The 22,091-nt window shown below is 44.7% G+C and overlaps 1 protein-coding gene across 6 annotated transcripts in view; it reads left to right on the top strand.

Moving 5' to 3' along the window:
* The window catches only part of R3HDM4 (R3H domain containing 4), a 57,692-nt gene that overhangs the window by 19,452 nt on the left and 16,149 nt on the right, over positions 1-22,091 (top strand). For 4 of the 6 annotated variants that reach the window (XR_012220477.1, XM_073546940.1, XM_073546947.1 and 1 more), the window contains exons 2-3: positions 16,122-16,221; positions 16,385-16,539. Coding sequence is in view for 5 of the 6 variants with exons in the window: in XM_073546940.1 (XP_073403041.1) it covers positions 16,130-16,221; positions 16,385-16,539 (247 nt within the window). In the remaining variant the exon portion in view is untranslated. The remainder of the gene's footprint in view (positions 1-16,121; positions 16,222-16,384; positions 16,540-22,091) is intronic. The other 2 variants (XM_073546920.1, XM_073546928.1) reach the window with 1 other exon arrangement.

The raw sequence follows: 22,091 nt of genomic DNA, 5'->3' as shown, positions 1-22,091 counted from the left end.
TATGCTTCAACAAAGTGGCATTTGCTGTTTCACATCACTGATCTGACAGCCACATACATCAAATACAGATCAGCTATGTACTGCCTAGATACTGCCAGCTATGGTGTGTGTGTGTGTGTGTGTGTGGTAAAAAAAAAGCCGAGCTCTGCTGCTCCTGCTAACACCTGATGTGAAAGATAAAATTGCTGAAACTCCACAACTCCTATATATGCCCTATTTTCTGTACATTAAGCTAATTACTTCAGAATTCTTCTGTTACTTATGGCAGGACAAAAAAAAATCGACGTGCACTATATATATGAGGCGTCCAGACATTTTTTTGCGACTTCGATTTAGGTGAGGTGACCTTACTAAATGGGTTGTGACTTGTCTAAAGTATGTTTAGTGTGCTACAGTGTGTGATACTTAGGCTATGTGCACACAGTGCGTTTTTGATACGTTTTCGTGGCGTTTATACTGCTCAGAAATGGGCTAAAACACGATGGAATCCTTATGCAAGCCAATTCAATGACAATCCTGAAGTGTTGTGCACATGATCAGTAATTTTCCTTAAAGGGAACCTGTCAGCAGGATTATGCATGGTAACCTACACACAGTGTCAGGTCGGCGCCGTTATACTGAATAAAATGATACCTTGGTTGATGAAATCCGTCTTGTGGTTGTTTCTTTATCTTCAGTTTTGTGTTAATGATATGCTCGTGTCCAAAGGCGGGGCTGGTGTATGTGGTGCTCTGATTAGCTATTCATGATGCAGACTGCTGACAGGTCACTGATCCCTCACTGACCAGCCCCCTAGTTTGCATAGTTAGCCCCTTCAAGACACTGCCTGCCCTTTTTTATTTTTGCATTTGTCGCTCCCCTTCTTCCCAGAGCCATAATTTTTTTTTTTTTTTTTTTTTTTTTTTTTTTTTTTTTTTTTTTCTCCATCAGTATGGCCGTGTGAGGGCTTGTTTTTTGCTGGACAAGTTATACTTTTTAACGACACCATTCGTTTTACCATATCATGTGCTCAAAAAATCCCTAGTGCGGTGAAATTGCAAAAAAGTGCAATTCCACAATGGTTTTTTTTGTCTCTTCGCCACGACAGCACCCACTGAGAGAGGGGATCCGCCCCTAGGAACAGGAGACCTACAGAGAGATAAAAGGGGCGGTCCCCCTCGCTCCCTCAGTTGGTTTGAACCCGTAGAGAGAAGAGGATACCTGGCCTGGTTGCCGCCTGTACAGCATCCATATGAGCTGCAGGGGCCCCAGAGCTGGAAGCAACGTCGGGGGAAATCTGATATTCAATTCCCCCCCCCCTCAGCTGGTAATGCAGCGTGAGGCCTGGTAACGGTGTGCCTGGCTCACGTACGGTGCATAGAGCGGCAGGAGCCGGCACCTATGGAGACTCCCCTTGGAGAACGCATTACGGACCACAGAGCGTCCTGGCTCAGAGTTTGCGCAACTCAGCGTCAAGGCTACCGGATGCGAGGCCGAGAATGGAGCAGTGAGCTCGCAAAGGACGCGGTAAGATGCTGAACGCTGATTCCATACCTGACTCCTTGCAGATGGTCAGTGGTATGGTCCGGTCTGACAGCGTAGATCGGGAGAGGCCGTCCTGGCGTGTATGAGAGGCGCAGAAAGCCAGCAGCCGGGGGCTTGGCATGGTGATGCAGCACGATATGGCTGGAGTGGAACTGGCTCCGGTCCGACAGTGTAGACAGGTAGAGGCCGTCCTGGCCCGTATGAGAGGCGCAGCATGGCGCAGAAGGCCAGCAGCCGGGGGCTTGGCATGGTGATGCAGCATGTGGCAGGAGTGGAACTGGCTCCGGTCCGACAGCGTAGACTGGGAGAGGCCGTCCTGGCGCGTATGAGAGGTGCAGAAGGCCAGCAGCCGGGGGCTTGGCATGGTGATGCAGCATATGGCTGGAGTGGAACTGGCTCCGGTCTGACAGCATAGACCGGGAGAGGCCGTCCTGGCGCATATGAGAGGCGCAGAAGCCGGGGGCTTGTCATGGTGGGCTTGAGTCCCAGAGGGACGATGAGAGCCGCGGCAGATTGACTCCCCCCCTCGGCTGATAATGACGGCGTGAGGCAGGGGTCCGGGTGGGGCTGTCCTCGCTCACGGATGCAGCACGATATGGCTGGAGTGGAACTGGCGCGCGTTTGCGCAGAAGGTCTGCAGTTGAAGGCCTTGTATGGCCACGGATAAAAGTGGTAGACGGGAAAGAGAACCACGTCTCAGAACGCCTCGTATGGCGGTGCAAGGTACACCCACATGAAGTGGTGGAGGTGCTACCGTAGAGCAGCAGAAAGAGGGGATGCTCTAGACAGAGTGGTTCCACGGAAAGAGGTGGTAGACGGTGAAGCAGACCATGTATTAGCCTGAGTTTCCACAGCCGGTACTGTGTGTTTAATCATCAAGGAGACGCGGGGCTGCTCTCTTTAGGTGGCTGCTGAGCAGATGAAGGCTGGGCAATTACCAGAGTGGGAGACCAGCTGAAGATCCCTAGTCTGGTTGATGTGTGGGGAAAAAAAAAAAGTGCACAGGCCAAAGGTCTAACCTCACCCTGCTCCCTGGAGGGGAAGCTCAGTATAGCTAGACCCTCAGCTTGCAATTGGTGGCTACAGCACCCAGCATGGGTCAGTGAAGCAGTGTGCAGGAGTTCACTCACTCTTCCTCCTGCTCTCCGGGGTTCGGCAGCCATTCCAGTCCGAATGTGACTGCTCTCGTTACATGGCAGCAGCTAAGTAGCTGGAAGCCGGGCAAGTACCAGAATGGAATACCAGTCATAGATCCTGGTAAACAGCAGCATACTGGTAGCAGTTTTAGGGGCACACACAATTTCATGTGCTGAGGTACGCTTACAGGGATGCGCTTCTATGCCTTGGTAAGGCTACATCTTTTGATTTGACCAGTTAATTGCATGTTTGTCTGCACAGAGCCTTATGGGGGACTCCAGAATGACTTTGTGAAGCGTATGGTTTGATTTTATAGTTTAGACCTTTTCTTGCAACTTAACTACTCCACCCATAAAGGGCATAAGGGGTTGCCAGCTGCGGCTCTTTAATTGGCTCCTTCGGGTGAGGTCACTCTGACAAATGAGATGTACCATTCAAAGTGGAGGTTATCTGGAAGTCTGAGAGGGTGCCCCCTTGAATGTAACTGTGGGCCTGGTCTCTTGTTAGGCACCTTCAAGCGGGGCTGTAAGTCTATCTGTACCCCATGGGGCCTATGTATATCATATGGTATAATAGACTCTGGATACATCGTATTACATCATAGAATACTTCATGGTGCTTCATAGTACGAAGGATATGCAGTGAAAGGTGGACACCACTGTATAAATTACCAAATACTACGGCCCGGTGCAAACATGCGCCAAAGATGAATCAAAAGAGAAAAAGGCGCAAATAATGAAGCACACGCAGCCAATAATATTCATTGTACGTCATATTGCTTCATGGTACTTCGTGGTATGTCAAAGTACTTCTGGTTGCATCATAGTGTGCCATAGCGCATCATATTGCTTCATGGTACTTCATGATATGTCATAGTACGTCATTGTATGTCATTGTACTTTGTAGTATTTCTTGTTGCATCATAGTATGCCATAGCGCATCATATTGCTTCATGGTACTTCATGATATGTCTTTGTACGCCATCGTATGTCATAGAACTTCATGTGCTTCTTGTTTGCATCATAGTAAGTCATATTGCTTCATGGTACTTCATCATGTTTAGTATTGCATCATAGTACTTCAGATGGCTTAATAGTGCTGCATAGTGCATCATTTTGCTTCATAATTCATATTACTTCATGGTACTTCATAGTACTACGTCATACTTAGTATTGCATCATAATACTTCATAATGCTTCAGGGTACTTCATAGTACTACATCATACTTAGTTATTGCACCCATAGTACTTCATATTGCATCATAGTACTTCAGATTTCCTCATAGTATTTCACAGTACTTTATAGTGCTTCATATTGCATCATGGTACTTCATTGTACTTCATATGGCCTCATATTACTTCATGATGCTTCATGGTATGGTACCTTCATAGTATGAGGAGTAATACGGTCAAGAACTCTATCTACCGGAGAGAGAATCCTGGAGAGAGCCAAAATACACCTGTTGTCCCTATTGACCCTCCTGGTCAGGGTAATAAACAACTTCAGATCCTGTCTCTGTTTGCTCTCCATGTCAGAGGAGTGGACAACTCCGGAGCACACCTCCTCAGCCACCATACCCTACATCAAGGGGAATGGGTGCTCAGCCGGCGCATCTTCAGGATGATAGCGGCTATATGGGGCATGCCAGAGATAGACCTGTTCGCTACAAGGGCCAATAGGCCGGTCGAAAGGTTCGCTCCACTGTACAGAACAGACAGTTCGGATGTACTCGACGCCCTTCAAACCCCTTGGACGGTTCACCAGACCCTCTGATCTTACTGTCACCAACTGTTACCAGGATGATAAGGTAATAAGGAGCGAGAGTCATCTTAATAGCCCGTTTGAGCCAAAAAGCCGTGGGTTTCATGGCTGAGAGCTTTGTCATGGGTTCTCCCTCTGGATCGGAACCTACACTCTCAAAGACCCTGTTACCACCCTCAGGTCAAAGGTCTACGCCTCAAGGCACGGAATTTGAGAGGCAGTTACTGAAGCTAAGGGGTTTCTCAGATGACTTAATTGGCACCCTCTTGCAGGAAAAGCTTTAAATTTCCATTCAGCAGACCTTTCCGGGGAGGGTCTTATCCCTGCCATAGTAGAGCTTCTGCAGAAAGGGCGCGAGTTCGGACTTGCAGTTAAACCCTAAAAGTCCAAATTTCGGCTCTGGAGGCCTCGTATAATGACGTGCGGGCAACGAAGGGGTAGCTCGATCTATCTCTGCTTGCCAGCCAGCAAACACTGTTCACATTATTCAAAAACTGCCTTGAGACCTTAGCTTAGTCCTAGATGCTTTCACACAGGGCCCATTCGAGCCCATACACTTGGCCTCAATAAAGTGCTTTTCATTGAAGGCAGCCTTATTGGTAGCTTTAGTATTAGCATGAAGAATGCATGATCTCCAGGCCCTGTCATTGGATCCTCCTGCCTGACAAGATTTCAGGACATAATAGTGTCAAAGACAGACCCGTCCTACCTTCCTAGAGGGGCTGCTAAATTCCATTAAATTCCGTAGATCCAAGAAATCTACCTTCCCTCCTTTTTATGATAGCCCGGCAACACCAGAGAAGGAAAGGTAGCAGTGCCTAGATGTAAAGGGGGCCATTTTAGTCTATATAGATAACTCTAGGCCCTGGAAGCAGAGCCGGGCTCTTTTTGTCTCTTTTCCAGGGTAACAAGAAGTGTGGATCAGAAACGCAATTACATTGGCATATTCGGCAAAAAGAAGGCCCGCCACAGGGCGTGAGGGCACATTCTGTACGAGCCATATCTTCTTCCTGGGCCGAAAGGACTGATGTCCCAATTGAGCTAACGTGTAAAGGGGGTTTCACACATGGCGAGATCGCTAGCGATATCGCTTGAGCGTCACCAATATTGTGACGCAACAGCGATATCGCTAGCGATCTCGCTAAGTGTGAAATGTAGCGGCGACCGGACCCCCCGCTGGCTATCGATCGAGCTATAATGAGCAGGTCCATTTTTCCATCGTTGGGGTCCCGCTGGCCAGCACTCATCGCTGTGTTTGAAGCTTAAAAACGACGAGCGAAGTCGTTAGCGACGCAGAGCTCAGCGATACAGGTCTGAATCGGTTACAATTAAGTTGTGTGAAGGGTACTCAACAACCAACGAGGTCGTTATGCGGATCGCTGATCTGTCTTGCGTCGTTGATGAGATTGGACTGTTTGAAAGCTATCTAGCGATCATGTAGCGACGCACCAGCTATCTTTGCCAGGTCGGATCGTTATCGCTGGTGCATCGCTATGTGTGAAGGGGCCTTAAGGCCGCAACCTGGTCTTCTCCTTCTGCCTTTTATAGTCACTACAGGCTAGATTTAGCTTCTTCCAATAACTTTGGTAGATCTGTCCTTGACATGGGGGGGCTCTGTCCTTGACATGGGGGGGCCCTCCCAGGTGATTATCTCTGAAAATCTCTCAGTGGGTGCTGTCGTGGCAAAGAGAAAAAAAACGGATTACTTACCGGTAATACTATTTTGTAGAGCCACGACAGCACCCGCACACTTCCCTCCCTTAATATATGTATACGTGGTTCACTCTGGTGGGTGAAGGATAGAGGCTGTATAGAAATGTGAAATGTATACAGCAAAAGATGTATATATATGTGTGTGTGTGTATGTGTGTGTGTGTGTATATATATATATATATATATATATATATATATATATATATATATATATATATATATATATATATATATATATATATATAGCTAGAATCGCTTACTGAACAAATTGACCAAAGCATGTGTGGCGGTTCCTCTTGTTCTCTGTAATCCAACTGAGGGAGCGAGGGGGACCGCCCCTTTTATCTCTCTGTAGGTTTCCTGTTCCTAGGGGCTGATCCCCTCTCTGTGGGTGCTGTCGTGGCTCTACAAAAGAGTATTACCGGTAAGTAATCCTTGTTTTATGTTTTTGTTGTGTGTTTTTTTTTTTTTTTGTTTTTTTAAGCATGTTCACCAAATGCTAAAACTGACCTTCCATTATGATTCTCCAGGTCATTAAGAGTTCATAGACACCAAACATGTCTAGGTTCTTTTTTAAGTGGTGAAAAAAAATCCAAAGTTTTAAAAAAAAAAAAAAAAAAGCACCATTTTTCGAGATCCGTAGCGTCTCCATTTTTCATGATCTCGTGTCAAGTGAGGGCTTTTTTTTAGCGTATTGAGCTGACATTTTTAGTGATAGCATTTTGGTGCAGATATGATCTTTTGATCTCCCGTTATTACATTTTAATTCAATGTTGTGGCACCAAAACGTAATTCTGGCTTTTTGACTTTTTTTTTTTTTTCTTGCTACGCCATTTAACGTTCAGGTTAATCTTTTTTTATTGACCAGGTGATTTTTAAAGACTTTTTTTGTTTTACCTTTGGCATGCTTCAATAGTTTTCATGGGAGATTAGAAGCTGCCACAACCCAATCGGCTCTGCTACATAGAGGCGATGATCAGATCGCCTCTATGTAGTAGAATTACTGATTTGCTAGTAATCCGGCGCTGACAACCATAGAGGTCTCCATGAGATCAACAAATCTGCGACCCACGATCACGTGACGCGGGTCACCGGTGTGCATATTTCCGGCGCAATTGCTGGAAGCGCCATTTAAATGCCGCTGTCAGTGTTTGACAGCGGCATTTAACTAGTTAATAGCCATGGGTGGATCGCGATTCCACCCACCGCTATTGTGGGCAGATGTCAGCTGTTCAAAACAGCTGACATGTCCCGGGAAAGATGTGGGCTCAACGCCGGAGCCCACATCAAAGGGAGGGAAGCGACCTCTGCCATGCTAGTATGGCGGAGGTCGTAAAGGGGTTAATACCATCACATACGGAAAAAAAAAACTTCTGCAGGCAGGTGCTGGCTGTGGCACTTGCGCTGCAGAATAATTGCATGGTTACTGTGCACTTAATCCCTTTTGCAGATTTACTTTGTTTAGACATCCGATAGCTGCTGTTGCACAGTAGCCGGCGACGCCGTGTTGCTGGAGAAGAAAAAAAGTCCTCCAAGAAGGCGCCACCTGCGCAGTAGCAGCTCTCGGAGGTCACCGACAGCTGCTATTGCGCAGGATCGTTGTGGGACATTATGGATTATCTTTTCTGCGGATAGGTGAGGAATATATATATATATATTTTTTTGTTGTTGCAGGAGACGTTGGCGTCGGTAAATTAGGCATTTGGTGAGTATGGTTTAATAAAGATTTGTTAAAGTTTGTCATTCTGGATGTCTGTTTTTTTTCTTTCTTTTTTTTTGGGTTACTATGGATAGGTAACAAAAATCAATTTAAATACTCAAGGGTCTCAAGACAAATCATATAACGTACCCTAAAACTAATATTTTATTAATAAAAAACCCACCAGGGTCACACCACAAGTGAACACAAAAAACAAGACAAAAAAAGTGTCCAAAAAATACAAAACACATAAAATTGTGGGGAATATTCTAGGAGTCCCTATTAATGTCTCCTGTTATCACCTTCCTAACCGCGGAGGTTGGCACCCTAGGGGGAACGTTGTGGCGCCCCCGCTCAACGGTGGCTGTCCCTAGGGGCCCTATTGTACCCTGGCACCACTAATGAAGTCCCTTCCCCGATGCTAAGGGAACCCCTGCCAAATAACAGACAATCCTACGATGAGGGGGACCCTAGAACCCACAAAATATTGCACATATAATAGAACACATCAATAAATAGGCATTTAGGGAAACAGTTCTATCCCGACTCATGGCTCAGACATATAGATATGACTGAAAAAGACACAATACATCATGACTCATCAGCAGCAAACAATGTGTGTCAATCCACCTAATTGTAGCAGCATGTGTATTGATTCACAGATATGTGTGTGTATATATATATATATATATATATATATATATATATATATATATATATATATATATATATATATATATATAATCCAAGATGCCACATCCAAAATGGTTTTTTTTTTTTTTTTTTCCTTGAAAATTATCATATGGCCGGTTACAGCCTCTGTATGTTCCGTTAGTGCTCCTACATAGGCTGGTGACAATGTGTGTGTTTGTGTTTACTTATCGGCTTAGTAATGAGGGTGTCCTAAGGCCCCGTCTCACATAGCGAGATCGCTGATGCGTCACCGATTTTGGGACGCTACAGCGATCTCGCTACATGTGACACACGGTGGCGACCCGCCCCCCCCCTGCTGGATATCGCTGATCGTGCTCGAATGTCCTAGGCCATTTTTTTTTCATCGTTGGCGTCCCGCTGGCCAGCATGCATCGCTGTGTTTGACGCCGACGAGCGACCTCGTTGGCAACGCAGAACTCATGCAGGCTGAAATAGTTCAGAATAGCTGCTGTGTGACAACGCACCAGCGATCCTTGCCAGGTCGTATCGTTGTCGGGATCGCTGGTGCGTCGTTGAAGAGATCTGCCTGTTTGGCAGCTTACTAGCCACCATGTAGCAACGCACCAGCGATCCCTACCAGGTCATATCGTTGTCGGGATTGCTGGTGCGTCGCTATGTGAAACGGGACCCTTACTCACACCTTTTAATTACTGAGTCTAGAGATAGATGTCAGTGACAGCTGTGGACACCAATCCTTAATCCCATTATTCTGATGCCACAGTATCAGCATGAAAAAGGTGGTGTTGAACCAATTAAATTACATCACATAACTTTTTTTTTTTTAAACATCTTTTTTTAGCTCAAAAAGGCATTAATTGCTGTACAAAAATGCACGTTTTTTCCGCAGCGGTTTTCCTGCCAGGAGATGCAGAAACCTTGCAGAAATTTCTGCAAGCAAATACACAACGTGCGCACATAGCTTATATTAAACGATTGCACCTCACACTTCTGACACCAAGTAAGGCTTCTAATAGGTGGTGCAAGCTTAGACTACATAGTCTTAAAATTAGACCCATTTATCAATGGCATAAGCCACTTAATAAATTTAGCTCCATTAAAGACTGTCTAGTTTAAGTTTGTACTGTTTACGGCTGGATTCTCACTAGCGTATGACATCCGATGGGAGGTGCTAAGGACCCTCGGCTCCTGCTCTGCTGCATGTGTGAGCCAGTGTCAGTGCTCCGTCCTCCGATCCTCGCATTAGTCACAGCACAGGCATGGAGGAAGTAATTTCTCAATTGCCTATATCTGACTGCATTGGGATGACATCTGAGTGCAGGCCGATGTCTCACACGCACCTATAGATCTGTATTGGTGCTTGTAAGCCGCCAAGTCTCTTTTCCAATCGCAGATTGCCGAAACAGCGTGATAAATTAATCACAGATCTGCTCTGTCTGTAGTATGACATTGGTTGCGTGCTATGCAATGAAGCCTCACATAGCACTCTGCCGTCTGATACACTCATGTGGACTCAAAGCACAAGATGAAAACTCCGATTTCCAATTTGCACACTACCTCCGATCAGATATATAGGCAGTTGTTTAAAAGCCTGTTTGGACAGGCTGTGAGATCACTCCACCTGACGGACAAGCATTTCTTGTTTATCTGGAAAGCCACAACTTCCTCCTAATTGTGCAGCGTAAATGCACTTTACCATGTGTTTGAGAGATAACCAAGTTGTATAGGGCAGATGGAGGGCAGTGTGACTGCAGGATTAGACTAGCTATGGTTTCTACAGTGTCTTATCACCATGGATTTCTAGCTTTTTAGACCCTCTAAGAGCCTATTTAGACCTGCCGACCTGCGGCACTATTATTTACTCCATTGCGCTTTACATGTGAGGAGGGGTGTTCATAATAAAAAAACAAGTACAGTAATCTTAAACACAGGTCACGACTGGTAGAGGGGGAGAGAGGCCCCTGCCCACGAGGGCTCAGAGTCTGCGAGGGCTGAGTGAGGGTAGACCTGGTCGTACTGCAGGTGGTAGGCTTGTCGGAAGAGGTAGGTCTTCAGGTTCTTTTTGAAGGTTTCCATGGTAGGCGAGAGTCTGATATGTTGTGGTAGAGAGTTCCAGAGCAGGGGAGATGCGCGGGAGAAATCTTGTGTGCAATTGTTGGAAGAGGAGATGAGAGGGGAGCAGAGAAGGAGATCTTGTGAGGATCGGAGGTTTCGTGCAGGTAAGTACCAGGAGACGAGGACACAGGTTGTGGATGGCTTTGTTTGTCATGGTTAGGGTTTTGAACTAAGCTGCTGATCGTCTACCTGTTAGATCTGCAGTTGTTTTCTAGCCCATCTATACAAGCGGTCTGCGCTTCTGATGTGCATGGAACGTTCTACATAGGGCCCGAGGAACCAGCAATCCTCTTGGGTGGGCAGTTTGTGTGCGGTTTCCCCTCTACTGTTAAGTTGCGCTCTTATTTTTAGTACGTTTGTGCTCTATCTGGCATAAATATGCCCAGACCTTTCAGAGCAGGGCACATGCCTACTTATTTGGATAGCCATTCCATTTATTTCCTACTTTATAAAAACCCTCTTTTTACATGGCTGCATTGTGTAAATTGTACGTGGAGCTTTTAGTGCTCCTCCTGCCTTCCATTAATGCAGCTAAAATTACTGTAATTTTTCGTTTTAAAGTGTTCCATTAGGGCACACTTACTGCTGTTGAGATTGGACTTGAGTGCCGCGGTAATGTTGCTTATCGTAAGGTCGTTTTGGAAGTACAAAGCATACATGTGTAGGAATTGTGTGGTGTGTTTGTATCAATTTGAATAACGTCCTTCGAATTAGACACCATAATTAAAGAGGTTCTGTCGCCAAATGTTTCATGTTGAATTGTCACACCATGTACAGCCCCATTCACAGATCATGTATCTGTTATAGTCTATAGAACGATTCACATGTCCATGTGTCTGATCAAAATTTCGAGACATATGTTTTTCGGGTATCTGTCCATGAAAAACACGTACAACGTTTTATTTTATTTTTTTTTTCCAAGAAGTGAAAAGTTAACTTGTTTTTTAATTATATAAAAATATGAAAAATGATAATTTTTATTTTGCGAATTAAATATTGGGGGAAGCAGCTGCTGAAATTGGCCATGTACAACTAGCTCATATTACAACTGCCGTAAATGTGGGCGTGGTCTGATCGCGTGTGTGTGTGATGTCACTCCTCCTCCCCTTCTGGGTGTTTACGAAAGGATGAAATGACACCCCTGCAATTTTGTCAGATAATACTCAGTTTCTTCCTGAAAATGATTGCAAACACAAATTCTTTGGTATTATTATCTTCATTTAATTTGTCTTAAATGAAAAAGCAAAACATTGATCATTTCACACAAAACTCCAAAAATGGGCCAGACAAAAGTATTGGCACCCTCAGCCTATTACTTGGTTGCACAACCTTTAGCCAAAATAACTGCGACCAACCGCTTCTGGTAACCATCAATCAGTTTCTTACAATGCTCTGCTGGAATTTTAGACCATTCTTTGGCAAACTGCTCCAGGTCCCTGATATTAGAAGGGTGCCTTCTCCAAACTGCCATTTTTAGATCTCTCAACAGGTGTTCTATGGGATTCAGGTCTGGACTCATTGCTGGCCACCTTAGAAGTCTCCAGTGCTTTCTCTCAAACCATTTTCTAGTGCTTTTTGAAGTGTGTTTTGGGTCATTGTCCTGCTGGAAGACCCGTGACCTCTGAGGGAGACCCAGCTTTCTCACACTGGGCCGTACATTATGCTGCAAAATTTGTTGGTAGTCTTCAGACTTCATAATGCCATGCACACGGTTAAGCAGTCCAGTGCCAGAGGCAGCAAAGCAACCCCAAAACATCAGGGAACCTTCGCCATGTTTGACTGTAGGGACAGTGTTTTTTTTCTTTGAATGCCTTTTTTTTTTTTTTTCTCCTGTAAACTCTGTAGATGCCTTTGCCCAAAAAGCTCTACTTTTGTCTCATCTGACCAGAGAACATTCTTCCAAAACCTTTTAGGCTTTTTCAGGTAAGTTTTGGCAAACTCCAGCCTGGCTTTTTTTTTTTTATGTCTCGGGATAAGAAGTGGGGTCTTCCTGGGTCTCCTACCATACAGTCCCTTTTCATTCAGACGCTGACGGATAGTACGGGTTGACACTGTTGTACCCTCGGACTGCAGGGCAGCTTGAACTTGTTTGGATGTTAGTTGAGGTTCTTTATCCAACATCCGCACAATCTTGCGTTGAAATCTCTTGTCAATTTTTCTTTTCCGTCCACATCTAGGGAGGTTAGCCACAGTGCCATGGGCTTTAAACTTCTTGATGACACTGCGCACGGTAGACACAGGAACATTCAGGTCTTTGGAGATGGACTTGTAGCCTTGCGATTGCTCATGCTTCCTCACAATTTGTTTTTTCAAGTCCTCAGACAGTTCTTTGGTCTTCTTTCTTTTCTCCATGCTCAATGTGGTACACACAAGGACACAGGACAGAGGTTGAGTCAACTTTAATCCATGTCAACTGGCTGTAAGTGTGATTTAGTTATTGCCAACACCTGTTAGGTGCCACAGGTAAGTTACAGGTGCTGTTAATTACACAAATTAGAGAAGCATCACATGATTTTTCAAACAGTGCCAATACTTTTGTCCACCCTATTTTTTATGTTTGGTTTGGAATTATATCCAATTTGGCTTTAGGACAAATCTTTTTGTGTTTTTTCATTTAAGACAAATTAAATGAAGATAATACCAAAGAATTTGTGTTTGCAATAATTTTCAGGAAGAAACTGAGTATTATCTGACAGAATTGCAGGGGTGTCAATACTTTTGGCCACAACTGTACAAGCTTAAAAAGACTGACACCTCAGGATCGTAGGCTAGACATAGACCAGTAACCCCCTATCTGCCTCCTTATAGGGAATCTTCTGTCTGGGGTTCTGTCTGAATAGCATATTTCAGAGATTTACACGGAAACCTCAGTGTAAGTGTTCAGCGTAGGATAAATGTGCGCCGAGCCTTACTGCGATCTTTGGGAGGCGGAATGGAAAGATGAACAGCATGTGAAGAATTGTTTTGTTTTTTTACCCCATTCCCTGTGCCGTAAATATATAGTGGATTTTTTTAAAAAAAAAAGTTTGTATCCACATTTTCAGTCCTGTCATTAAAATTTTTATATATATATATATATATATATATATATATATATATATATATATATATATATATATATATATATATAATATTAGCTGAAGAGCCCGGCACTGCCCGGGCATAGTAACGAGCTGTGGTTAGTTAGAGCAAATTATAATTATCCTCCATCCCATAGTCCCGTGCCCATATACCCATCACACATCCTCCATCCCATAGGCCCGTGCCCATATACCCATCATACATATCCATGATCCCATAGGCCCGTGCCCATATACCCATCACAGATATCCTCCATCCCATAGTCCCGTGCCCATATACCCATCACAGATATCCTCCATCCCATAGGCCCGTGCCCATATACCCATCATACATATCCTCCATCCCATAGTCCCGTGCCCATATACCCATCATACATATTGTCCATCCCATAGTCCCGTGCCCATATACCCATCATACATATCCGCCATCCCATAGTCCCGTGCCCATATACCCATCATACACCACATCCTCCATCCCATAGTCCCGTGCCCATATACCCATCACACATCCTCCATCCCATAGTCAACCATTATGACATCCTAATGAGCGGCGGGGCTTGCAACCTATGATGACATCAGCGTCACCATGGCAACCGTTGTGACATCATAATGAGGGGCGGGGCTTGATACACACACTTTTTCCCCATTTTGTAGATAGAGGCAAAATTGTTTGGTGAATTGAAATGCGCGGAGTAAAAATTTCGCCTCACAACATAGCCTAGGACACTCTCGGGGTCAAGACGTGTGACTGTGCCAAATTTTGTGGCTGTAGCTGCGACTGTGCGGATGCCAATCCCGGACATACACACACACACACACAGACATACACTTGAGCTTTATATATTAGATCTATCATTTAGTTTTTTTCCCCCTCTTATTACTTAGTCTTTCTATGGGACTTTATCTTTTATTACTCTGATCTTTGGTATAATGCATTGCAATGCATTATTCCTGTCAGTATTACGCTGACAGATCGCCTTTTAGATCGTGCTCTTGGCTAGGGCCGGCTCCAGGTTTTCGTGTGCCCCAGGCAAGAGTCTCAGTGGGCCTCTTTAACACGTACCATGATTCATGATGCACAGATAAGAAATATAGGTATAGTACAATGCCAAAGATTTCACTTACTACTTACATTACATGAGTGATATCTATTGTAAATTCTGCTGTACCACAGAAACCGCTGGTGGGATTCAAAAGTCTGCAGTCACACAGTTACTGAAGTCTTTTCATTTTAGACTGGACAGTATAGTCCTCTATACAGTGTTATGGGCACCGCATGGTCCTCTATACAGTACTATGGGCTCCGCATGGTCCTCTATACAGTATTATAGGCTCCGCATGGTCCTCTATACAGTATTATGGGCACCGCATGGTCCTCTATACAGTGTTATGGGGACCGCATGGTCCTCTATACAGTACTATGGGCTCCGCATGGTCCTCTATACAGTACTATGGGCTCCGCATGGTCCTCTATACAGTATTATGGGCACCGCATGGTCCTCTATACAGTATTATGGGCACCGCATGGTCCTCTATACAGTATTATGGGCACCGCATGGTCCTCTACAGTATTATGGGCACCGCATGGTCCTCTATACAGTATTATGGGCACCGCATGGTCCTCTATACAGTACTATGGGCACCGCATAATCTTCCATACGTGTTAAAAAATAAAAAAAGTAAAATGCTCTCCTCCTCGCTCCCCATTGCTCCGGTCTTCTCAGCATCTTCTGACTCTGCACTGCTTAGCACAGAGGGCGTGTTGTAGTGACTAACACGTCACAGAGCGTCAGAAGACGCTGAAGAGACTGAAGCAGAATGCAGTGAGGAGAGGTGAGTAATTTGGTAGGTGGGGGCAGTTCTTGCCCAGGTGCGCCAGGGTGATGCCAGCCCTGGTCCTGGCATAGTCCAACAGGCCATTGTAGCTGACAGAACCACAGGTCGTCATTGGACTTCAGACTCCCTCTCCCTGCCTATTGATCGCAGCATCTAGAGGGTTAAACAGCCTTGGAATGGTGCTCGGCTATCGCAATTGAATGTACCGGTACATCAATTTATGGGAACGTGCCACAAAATAGGACATACTGATACGTCCAATGTCGGGAATGGTATAACAAATACTTGTAGCCTCTGAGCTACAGGGTGGGCCATGTATATGGATACACCTAAATAAAATGGGGATGGTTGGTGATATCAGCTTCCTGTTTGTGGCACATTAGTACATGGGAGTGGGAAAACTTTTCAAGATGGGTGGTAACCATGGTGGCCATTTTGGATCTAACTTTATTTCTCTGAATGGGAAGAGGGTCATGTGACACATCAAACTTATTGAGCATTTCACAAGAAAAACAATGGTGTGTTTGGTTTTAACGTAAATTTATTCTTTCATGAGTTATTTACAAGTTTTTCTTTGTTTACAGCCATTGACATGTCGCAGAGGTTAACACGTGAGGAGCGGATAGAAATTGTGTTGATGTCTGGTGAAATCCTTGGATACAGGCATTGTAGGCTGCATCCAAGGTGTATACATTCTGTTCAATATTCTGTGTCTATTACTGCAAGGGAAAGTCTGCTATAATGGAGTGACTGGGTTATATGTAAAGCACAATTGATAGCGTAACCTTTTTTATTATCTGCGGTATTGGTCCTGTTCATTGTTAGTGTTTTTGTTTTCTTTGTTCAGGTTAATTGAAGATTGTATATCCCCTTTACCAAGCTCTCCATCCAAGAAGACTTCTAGCGCAAAACGCAAGCAATACTATATAAATCGTGCAATCCGAAATTCTGATCTGATTCCCAAAGCCAAAGGACGCAAGAGTCTTCAACGTCTGGAAAACAGTAAGAAAATCCATGGGTGGGAGAGTTTTGCAGAATAGAAAAAAATTCTACACCCCTTTCCATTAGTAATAAAACTTAAGCTGGCACCATTAAAGAGGTTGTCAGTTTGTGATAAGTCACCAGTCACTCTGCAAGTGTGTGATATGCTCATTTCTGGCCACATTCCAACTAGACATTCGCAGCTTCCTTCAATTCACATGTATTGAGCAAGGCTGCGCACGTCTGGTCTGTATGTGGCGAGAAGTGTGCATATTTGTGGTCATATGATCGCCCAGCTTCTCTTATCTCAATAATGTGAAAATCTATCTAACTGCATACAGATTTTGCTTGTAAATTGAGTGGAGATCTATCCAGGAGGGGAAAGAGGCATATTTTTAAATACAATATATCTTATTATCATGTGTCCTATTTGATTTCTGAAATAGTTTATAACGATGGATACACTTGAATGCAGGTAATGTCACTAGCGTCACACATGGCTTAAATGGGTTGGCTCCATGCAGGAACCCCTCTATTAAATAACTGCTCGCAGCAGGTCCAGCTCTTGGAAAGGAAGTTTCAAAAACTGATCCAGCTCGCTTGGGCTAAGAATACAAAATGTATTGTGTTGGTTTAATTTCCACCATCCAAACTAAAAGATACATATGAAAAAAAAACAATGTTTCAAAAGTAACAACTGTGCTTGTCATTGCATAAATTACTGTTTGTAATCCAAAAAGGGAGTCAGATTATACACCGTAGTTATGGGACTTCCTATCACAACAACTCCGTGTTGTAGGGGAATAACAACGCACAGGACCATCGGGTGATATTGCGTATAGGGAAAGTGCCCACCTGAGCAGCTTGTGTGTAGGCACAACTCCTAGACTCCTGCTGCCTTGTGGCTTGGGGATGACCTCCTCCAGGATCATTGAGCAGTTGGCCTGGATGCGCTGCTGTTATGAAGAATCTTTAGGACCAAGATAAGTTGAACGTGTTTGTTTGTTTTGTTTTTTTTTCCCCACAATGCATTTCACCTCTTAACTAGTGTCTTTTCAAGGGGAAAAAAACAATTGCATGGCAAGTTTTTAAGGGCTAGGAGTTTAAAAAAGCTGGAGGTGTGACTGATACTGAAGAAAATGCCCACAAGAAAATTCGAGGGGGAGAAAAAAAGGAGGCGTGAGGTGTTGTAGAAGAAATTTAAGGGGTAGACTGATAATGGGATTGCAAAGGCAGATAAGAAGGAAGAGCGGGGGCGATGGGAAAGAAACAAAATGAATCCATGAGGGAAAAATTGGAAGAAATGGAGGAGTAGGTTGAAGGCTGGGATCAAACCTGCGCAGTGTTGGGGAGAGTCCAGCATTGAAACACGTTTCAGAAATAAAAATTTATTTTTGGTCCTAAGGATTCTTTACAGCACCGTAGTCAAACAACGTTTTATCGTCTATCGATCCTTCCTCTCATAGGCTGTGGGCTTCTATTTTTACCTTGGGGTGAGGCCAATATCCATGGCCCCTTTTCAGCCTGAGAATACCAGCCCCCAGCTGTCTGCTTTAGCTTGGCTGGTTGTCAAAAATGAGGGGGACCCCACGCCTTTTTTTTATTTATTTATTTTTTATATATAATTTAAAAAAACCGCATGGGGACACCTCTGTTCTTGATAACCAGCCATGCTGAAGGTTGCAGCCCATAGCTGTCAGTTTTGCCTGGCTGGTTATCAAAAATACAGAGGAACCCACTCCATTTTTTTTTATTTATAGCGCAGACGCCAGCTGATGACTTACTCCCAACAGCCGGTGCCTGATCTTGCTGTTATCAGTGAAAGCATGCGTAGGCTGATGGGAGTACTACGCCTCTGTGACCGGAGGTAAAAATTTTACCTCCAGTTAGAGCTGCAGTCAAATGACAGCGTGGGAATCGCAGCTCTTTGGCCGGTGGTAGTAATCTTGACGTCAATCGGAGCCACAAGCGTTTCTCGCGCTGTCCTCCAGTTGACAGTAAGGGAATCGCCCAGTGTTAGGGGTGCCAAACCCGAACAGTAACACAGACTCCCTGGAGAAGTATTTGTTCGGGTTCAGTACCTGAACAGTAGGTGTTCAGTACGGACCCCAAACTTTACTGTTTAGGGGTCGTCCATCTCTATTTATAAGATTATCTAAGCAAGGAAAGGGAGACTTGGTAAGTTCAGTTGCACTGGGTATGTGCAGCATCGGTGGATCAAGTAGTCAGATAAAACATTTATTATTCATTGAATTTGGTTAACCGTCCCCCAGCACCCAAATGCATTTGTAATTTGACTTTGGTGTTAATTTGGTAAAGCTTCCCAGAGGATCCTGCCATAGTTACTACAATGGAGTGGGAACTGGAGGACTGTTAAACTAATTCATTGAATAGTAAGTGTTTCTCTAGCAACGTTCCACGACAGCATAGGAGGTTGTCTCCACGCCCTAATGGGGGACAGGAAGCACAAAGGTTAAAAGGTCCCTCCCTCTCACCAGTGTCTTTCCTGTCCCCCATGGGGCATGGAGAGGTTACGGGTATGCTGTGTGGCCGGCTGCTGCAGTGTACCTCTTGGATGGAATAGCTGGGCAGTTCAGTTTAGTAAAATATTCAATAAAATTACTGGGATTATAAAAAGTATATACCATTCACTCTTTGAACATAAAATGTTGGAAAAAATGTCTTCTGGAGTCCAGTTTGTAGCCAAGAGGGGTACCATCGCCAGGTGTTTCTCTGATCTACAATATAACCTGGCTGTATTATGGAGGCATATATGAATTTGATCCCACTCGTCGTAAGCTGTGTAATACAGAACATTACTTTTCTCTAATTCTATGAGGTTTCCGACATATACACTACCGTTCCAAATTTTGGCGTCACCCAGGCAACTTTGTGTTTTCCATGAAAACTCATACTTTTAGTAATCAAGTGAGTTGCCAAATGAATTTCAAATCTAGTACTGACATTTACAAGGTTCGAAAAAGATTTGAAATAATAAATTTATCCTTCAAGCTTTTGCTTTCATCAAATAATGCTCCCTTTGAAGCAATTACAGAACTGCAGATCTTTGGCATTCTAGCAGTTAAAGGGAATCTGTCACCCCTTTTTTCGAATATCAGCTGTCGGCACCGACATCAGGGGCTTATCTACAGCATTCTGTAATGGTGTAGATAAGCCCCCGATGTAACCTGAAGGATGAGAAAAAAAAAGTTAGATTATACTCGCCCTGCAGTTCCGTCCAGTCTGATGGGTGTCACCGTCCCGTCCGGCGCCTCCCATCTTCTAACAGTGCCGTCCTCTTCTTTCCTTCCTGTCGTGGCTCCTGCGCAGGCGCACTGCTCTGCCCTGTTGAGGGCAGAGCAGAGTCCTGCAGTGCGCATACGCCGGGAGAGGTCCGGCGCCTGCGCACTACAGTATTCTGCTCTGCCCTCAAAAGGGCAGAGCAGTGCGCCTGCGCCGGAGCCACGACAGGAAGGAAAGAAGAGGACAGCATCATATGAAGATGGGAGGCGTCGGACCGCATCACCCATCGGACCAAGACCGGACCTCCCCCCCGGGTGAGTATAATCTAACTCTGTTTTCTTATCTTTCAGGTTACATCTTGGGCATATCTATAGCATTACAGAATGCTGTAGATAAGCCCCTGACGTCAGTGCCGACACCTCATATTCGAAAAAAGGGGTAATAATAATAATAATAATAATAATACATTTTATTTTTATAGCGCCGACATATTCCGCAGCACTTTACATTTCAGAGGGGATTTGTACAGACAATAGACATTACAGCATAACAGACAATAGACATTACAGCATAACAATAATCACATACAGTAGATTATAACAAATACCAAGAGGAATGAGGGCCCTGCTCGCAAGCTTACAGTCTATGAGGAAAGAGGTAGACACGAAAGGTGGGTGGTAACAGTTGCCCTGATTGTATGGATCAGCCATAATGTTAAGTGTGTAACAGTACAGACACAGAGGGCTAATGGATGCATAAAGCATGTGGGAGCATGATTCAGGAAATCTGGTTATGGTAAAACTTTTGACTGTGCCACACAGGGATAGATTAGGTTAATGTGTTGAGGCGATAGGCCAGTCTGAATAAATGCATTTTCAGGGCACGCTTAAAATTGTGGGGATTGGCGACTAATCGTGTTGACCTGGGAAGTGCATTCCAAAGAATTGGCGCGGCACGTGTAAAGTCTTGGAGACGGGAGTGGGAGGTTCTGACTATTGAGGATGCTAACCTCAGGTCATCAGCAGAACGGAGGGCGCGGGTAAGGTGGTATACTGAAACAAGGGAGGAGATGTAGGGTGGTGCTGAGCCATGAAGAGCTTTGTGGGTGAGGGTAATAAGTTTATACTGAATTCTGGAGTGGATGGGTAGCCAGTGTAATGACTGGCACAAGGTAGAGGCATCGGTGTAGCGATTGGTGAGGAATATGATCCTGGCTGCAGCATTCAAGACAGATTGGAGAGGGGAGAGTTTGGTAAGAGGGAGACCAATTAGAAGAGAGTTACAATAGTCCAGACGAGAATGAATAAGAGAAACAGTAAGAGTTTTTGCAGAGTCAAAAGTAAGAAAAGGTCGAATTCTAGAAATGTTTTTGAGGTGCAAATGACAAGAGCGAGCCAGTGATCGAATGTGGGGGGCAAAGGAAAGCTCAGAATCAAGTATGACCCCAAGACAGCGGGCCTGTTGCTGGGGAGTAATAGTGGAGCCACACACAGAAATAGCAATGTCGGGTATAGGTACATTAGTAGAGGGAGGAAACACCAGGAGTTCAGTCTTTGACAGGTTCAATTTCAGAAATAGTGAGGACATGATATTAGACACAGCGTTTAGACAATCGCCGGTGTTTTCTAGAAAGGCTGGCGTAATGTCAGGAGAAGAAGCGTATAATTGGGTGTCATCAGCATAAAGATGGTACTGGAAACCAAATCTACTGATTGTTTGACCAATAGGGGCAGTGTACAAGGAGAAGAGGAGGGGGCCTAGAACCGATCCTTGGGGACCCCAACAGTAAGGGGGAGGTGAGATGAGGAGGAACCGGCAAAAGATACAGTAAAGGAGCCGTCGGAGAGATAGGAGGAGAACCAGGAGAGAACGGTGTCCTTGAGGCCAATGGAACGGAGCATAGTGAGGAGGAGCTGATGATCCACAGTGTCGAATGCTGCAGAGAGATCCAAGAGAATTAGCATGGAGTAATGACCATTTGATTTAGCTGTTAGCAGATCATTAGAGACTTTAGTGAGGGCAGTTTCAGTGGAGTGTAAAGAGCGGAAACCGGATTGGAGAGGGTCGACAACAGAGTTTTCTGAGAGATAGCGGATAAGACGGGAGTGGACCAGGCGTTCCAGGAGTTTAGAGATGAAGGGAAGATTAGAGACAGGTCTATAGTTGGCGGCACAGTTTTGGTCGAGGGATGGTTTAAGTAGTGGATGTATGATGGCATGCTTAAATGAGGAGGGAAAAATACCAGAAGAGAGAGAGAGAGGATAAATATTTTAATTAGGTGAGGGGTGACAGCAGGGGAAAGGGACTGGAGGAGATGTGATGGAAGTGGG

This window comes from Dendrobates tinctorius, unplaced genomic scaffold (assembly GCF_039654945.1).
Source record: "Dendrobates tinctorius isolate UK_male_01 unplaced genomic scaffold, ASM3965494v1 ptg000011l, whole genome shotgun sequence".
NCBI classification, from domain to species: domain Eukaryota; kingdom Metazoa; phylum Chordata; class Amphibia; order Anura; family Dendrobatidae; genus Dendrobates; species Dendrobates tinctorius.
The sequence above is the reverse complement of the archived record's forward strand: the minus strand, read 5'-3'. Positions and strand labels throughout refer to the sequence as shown.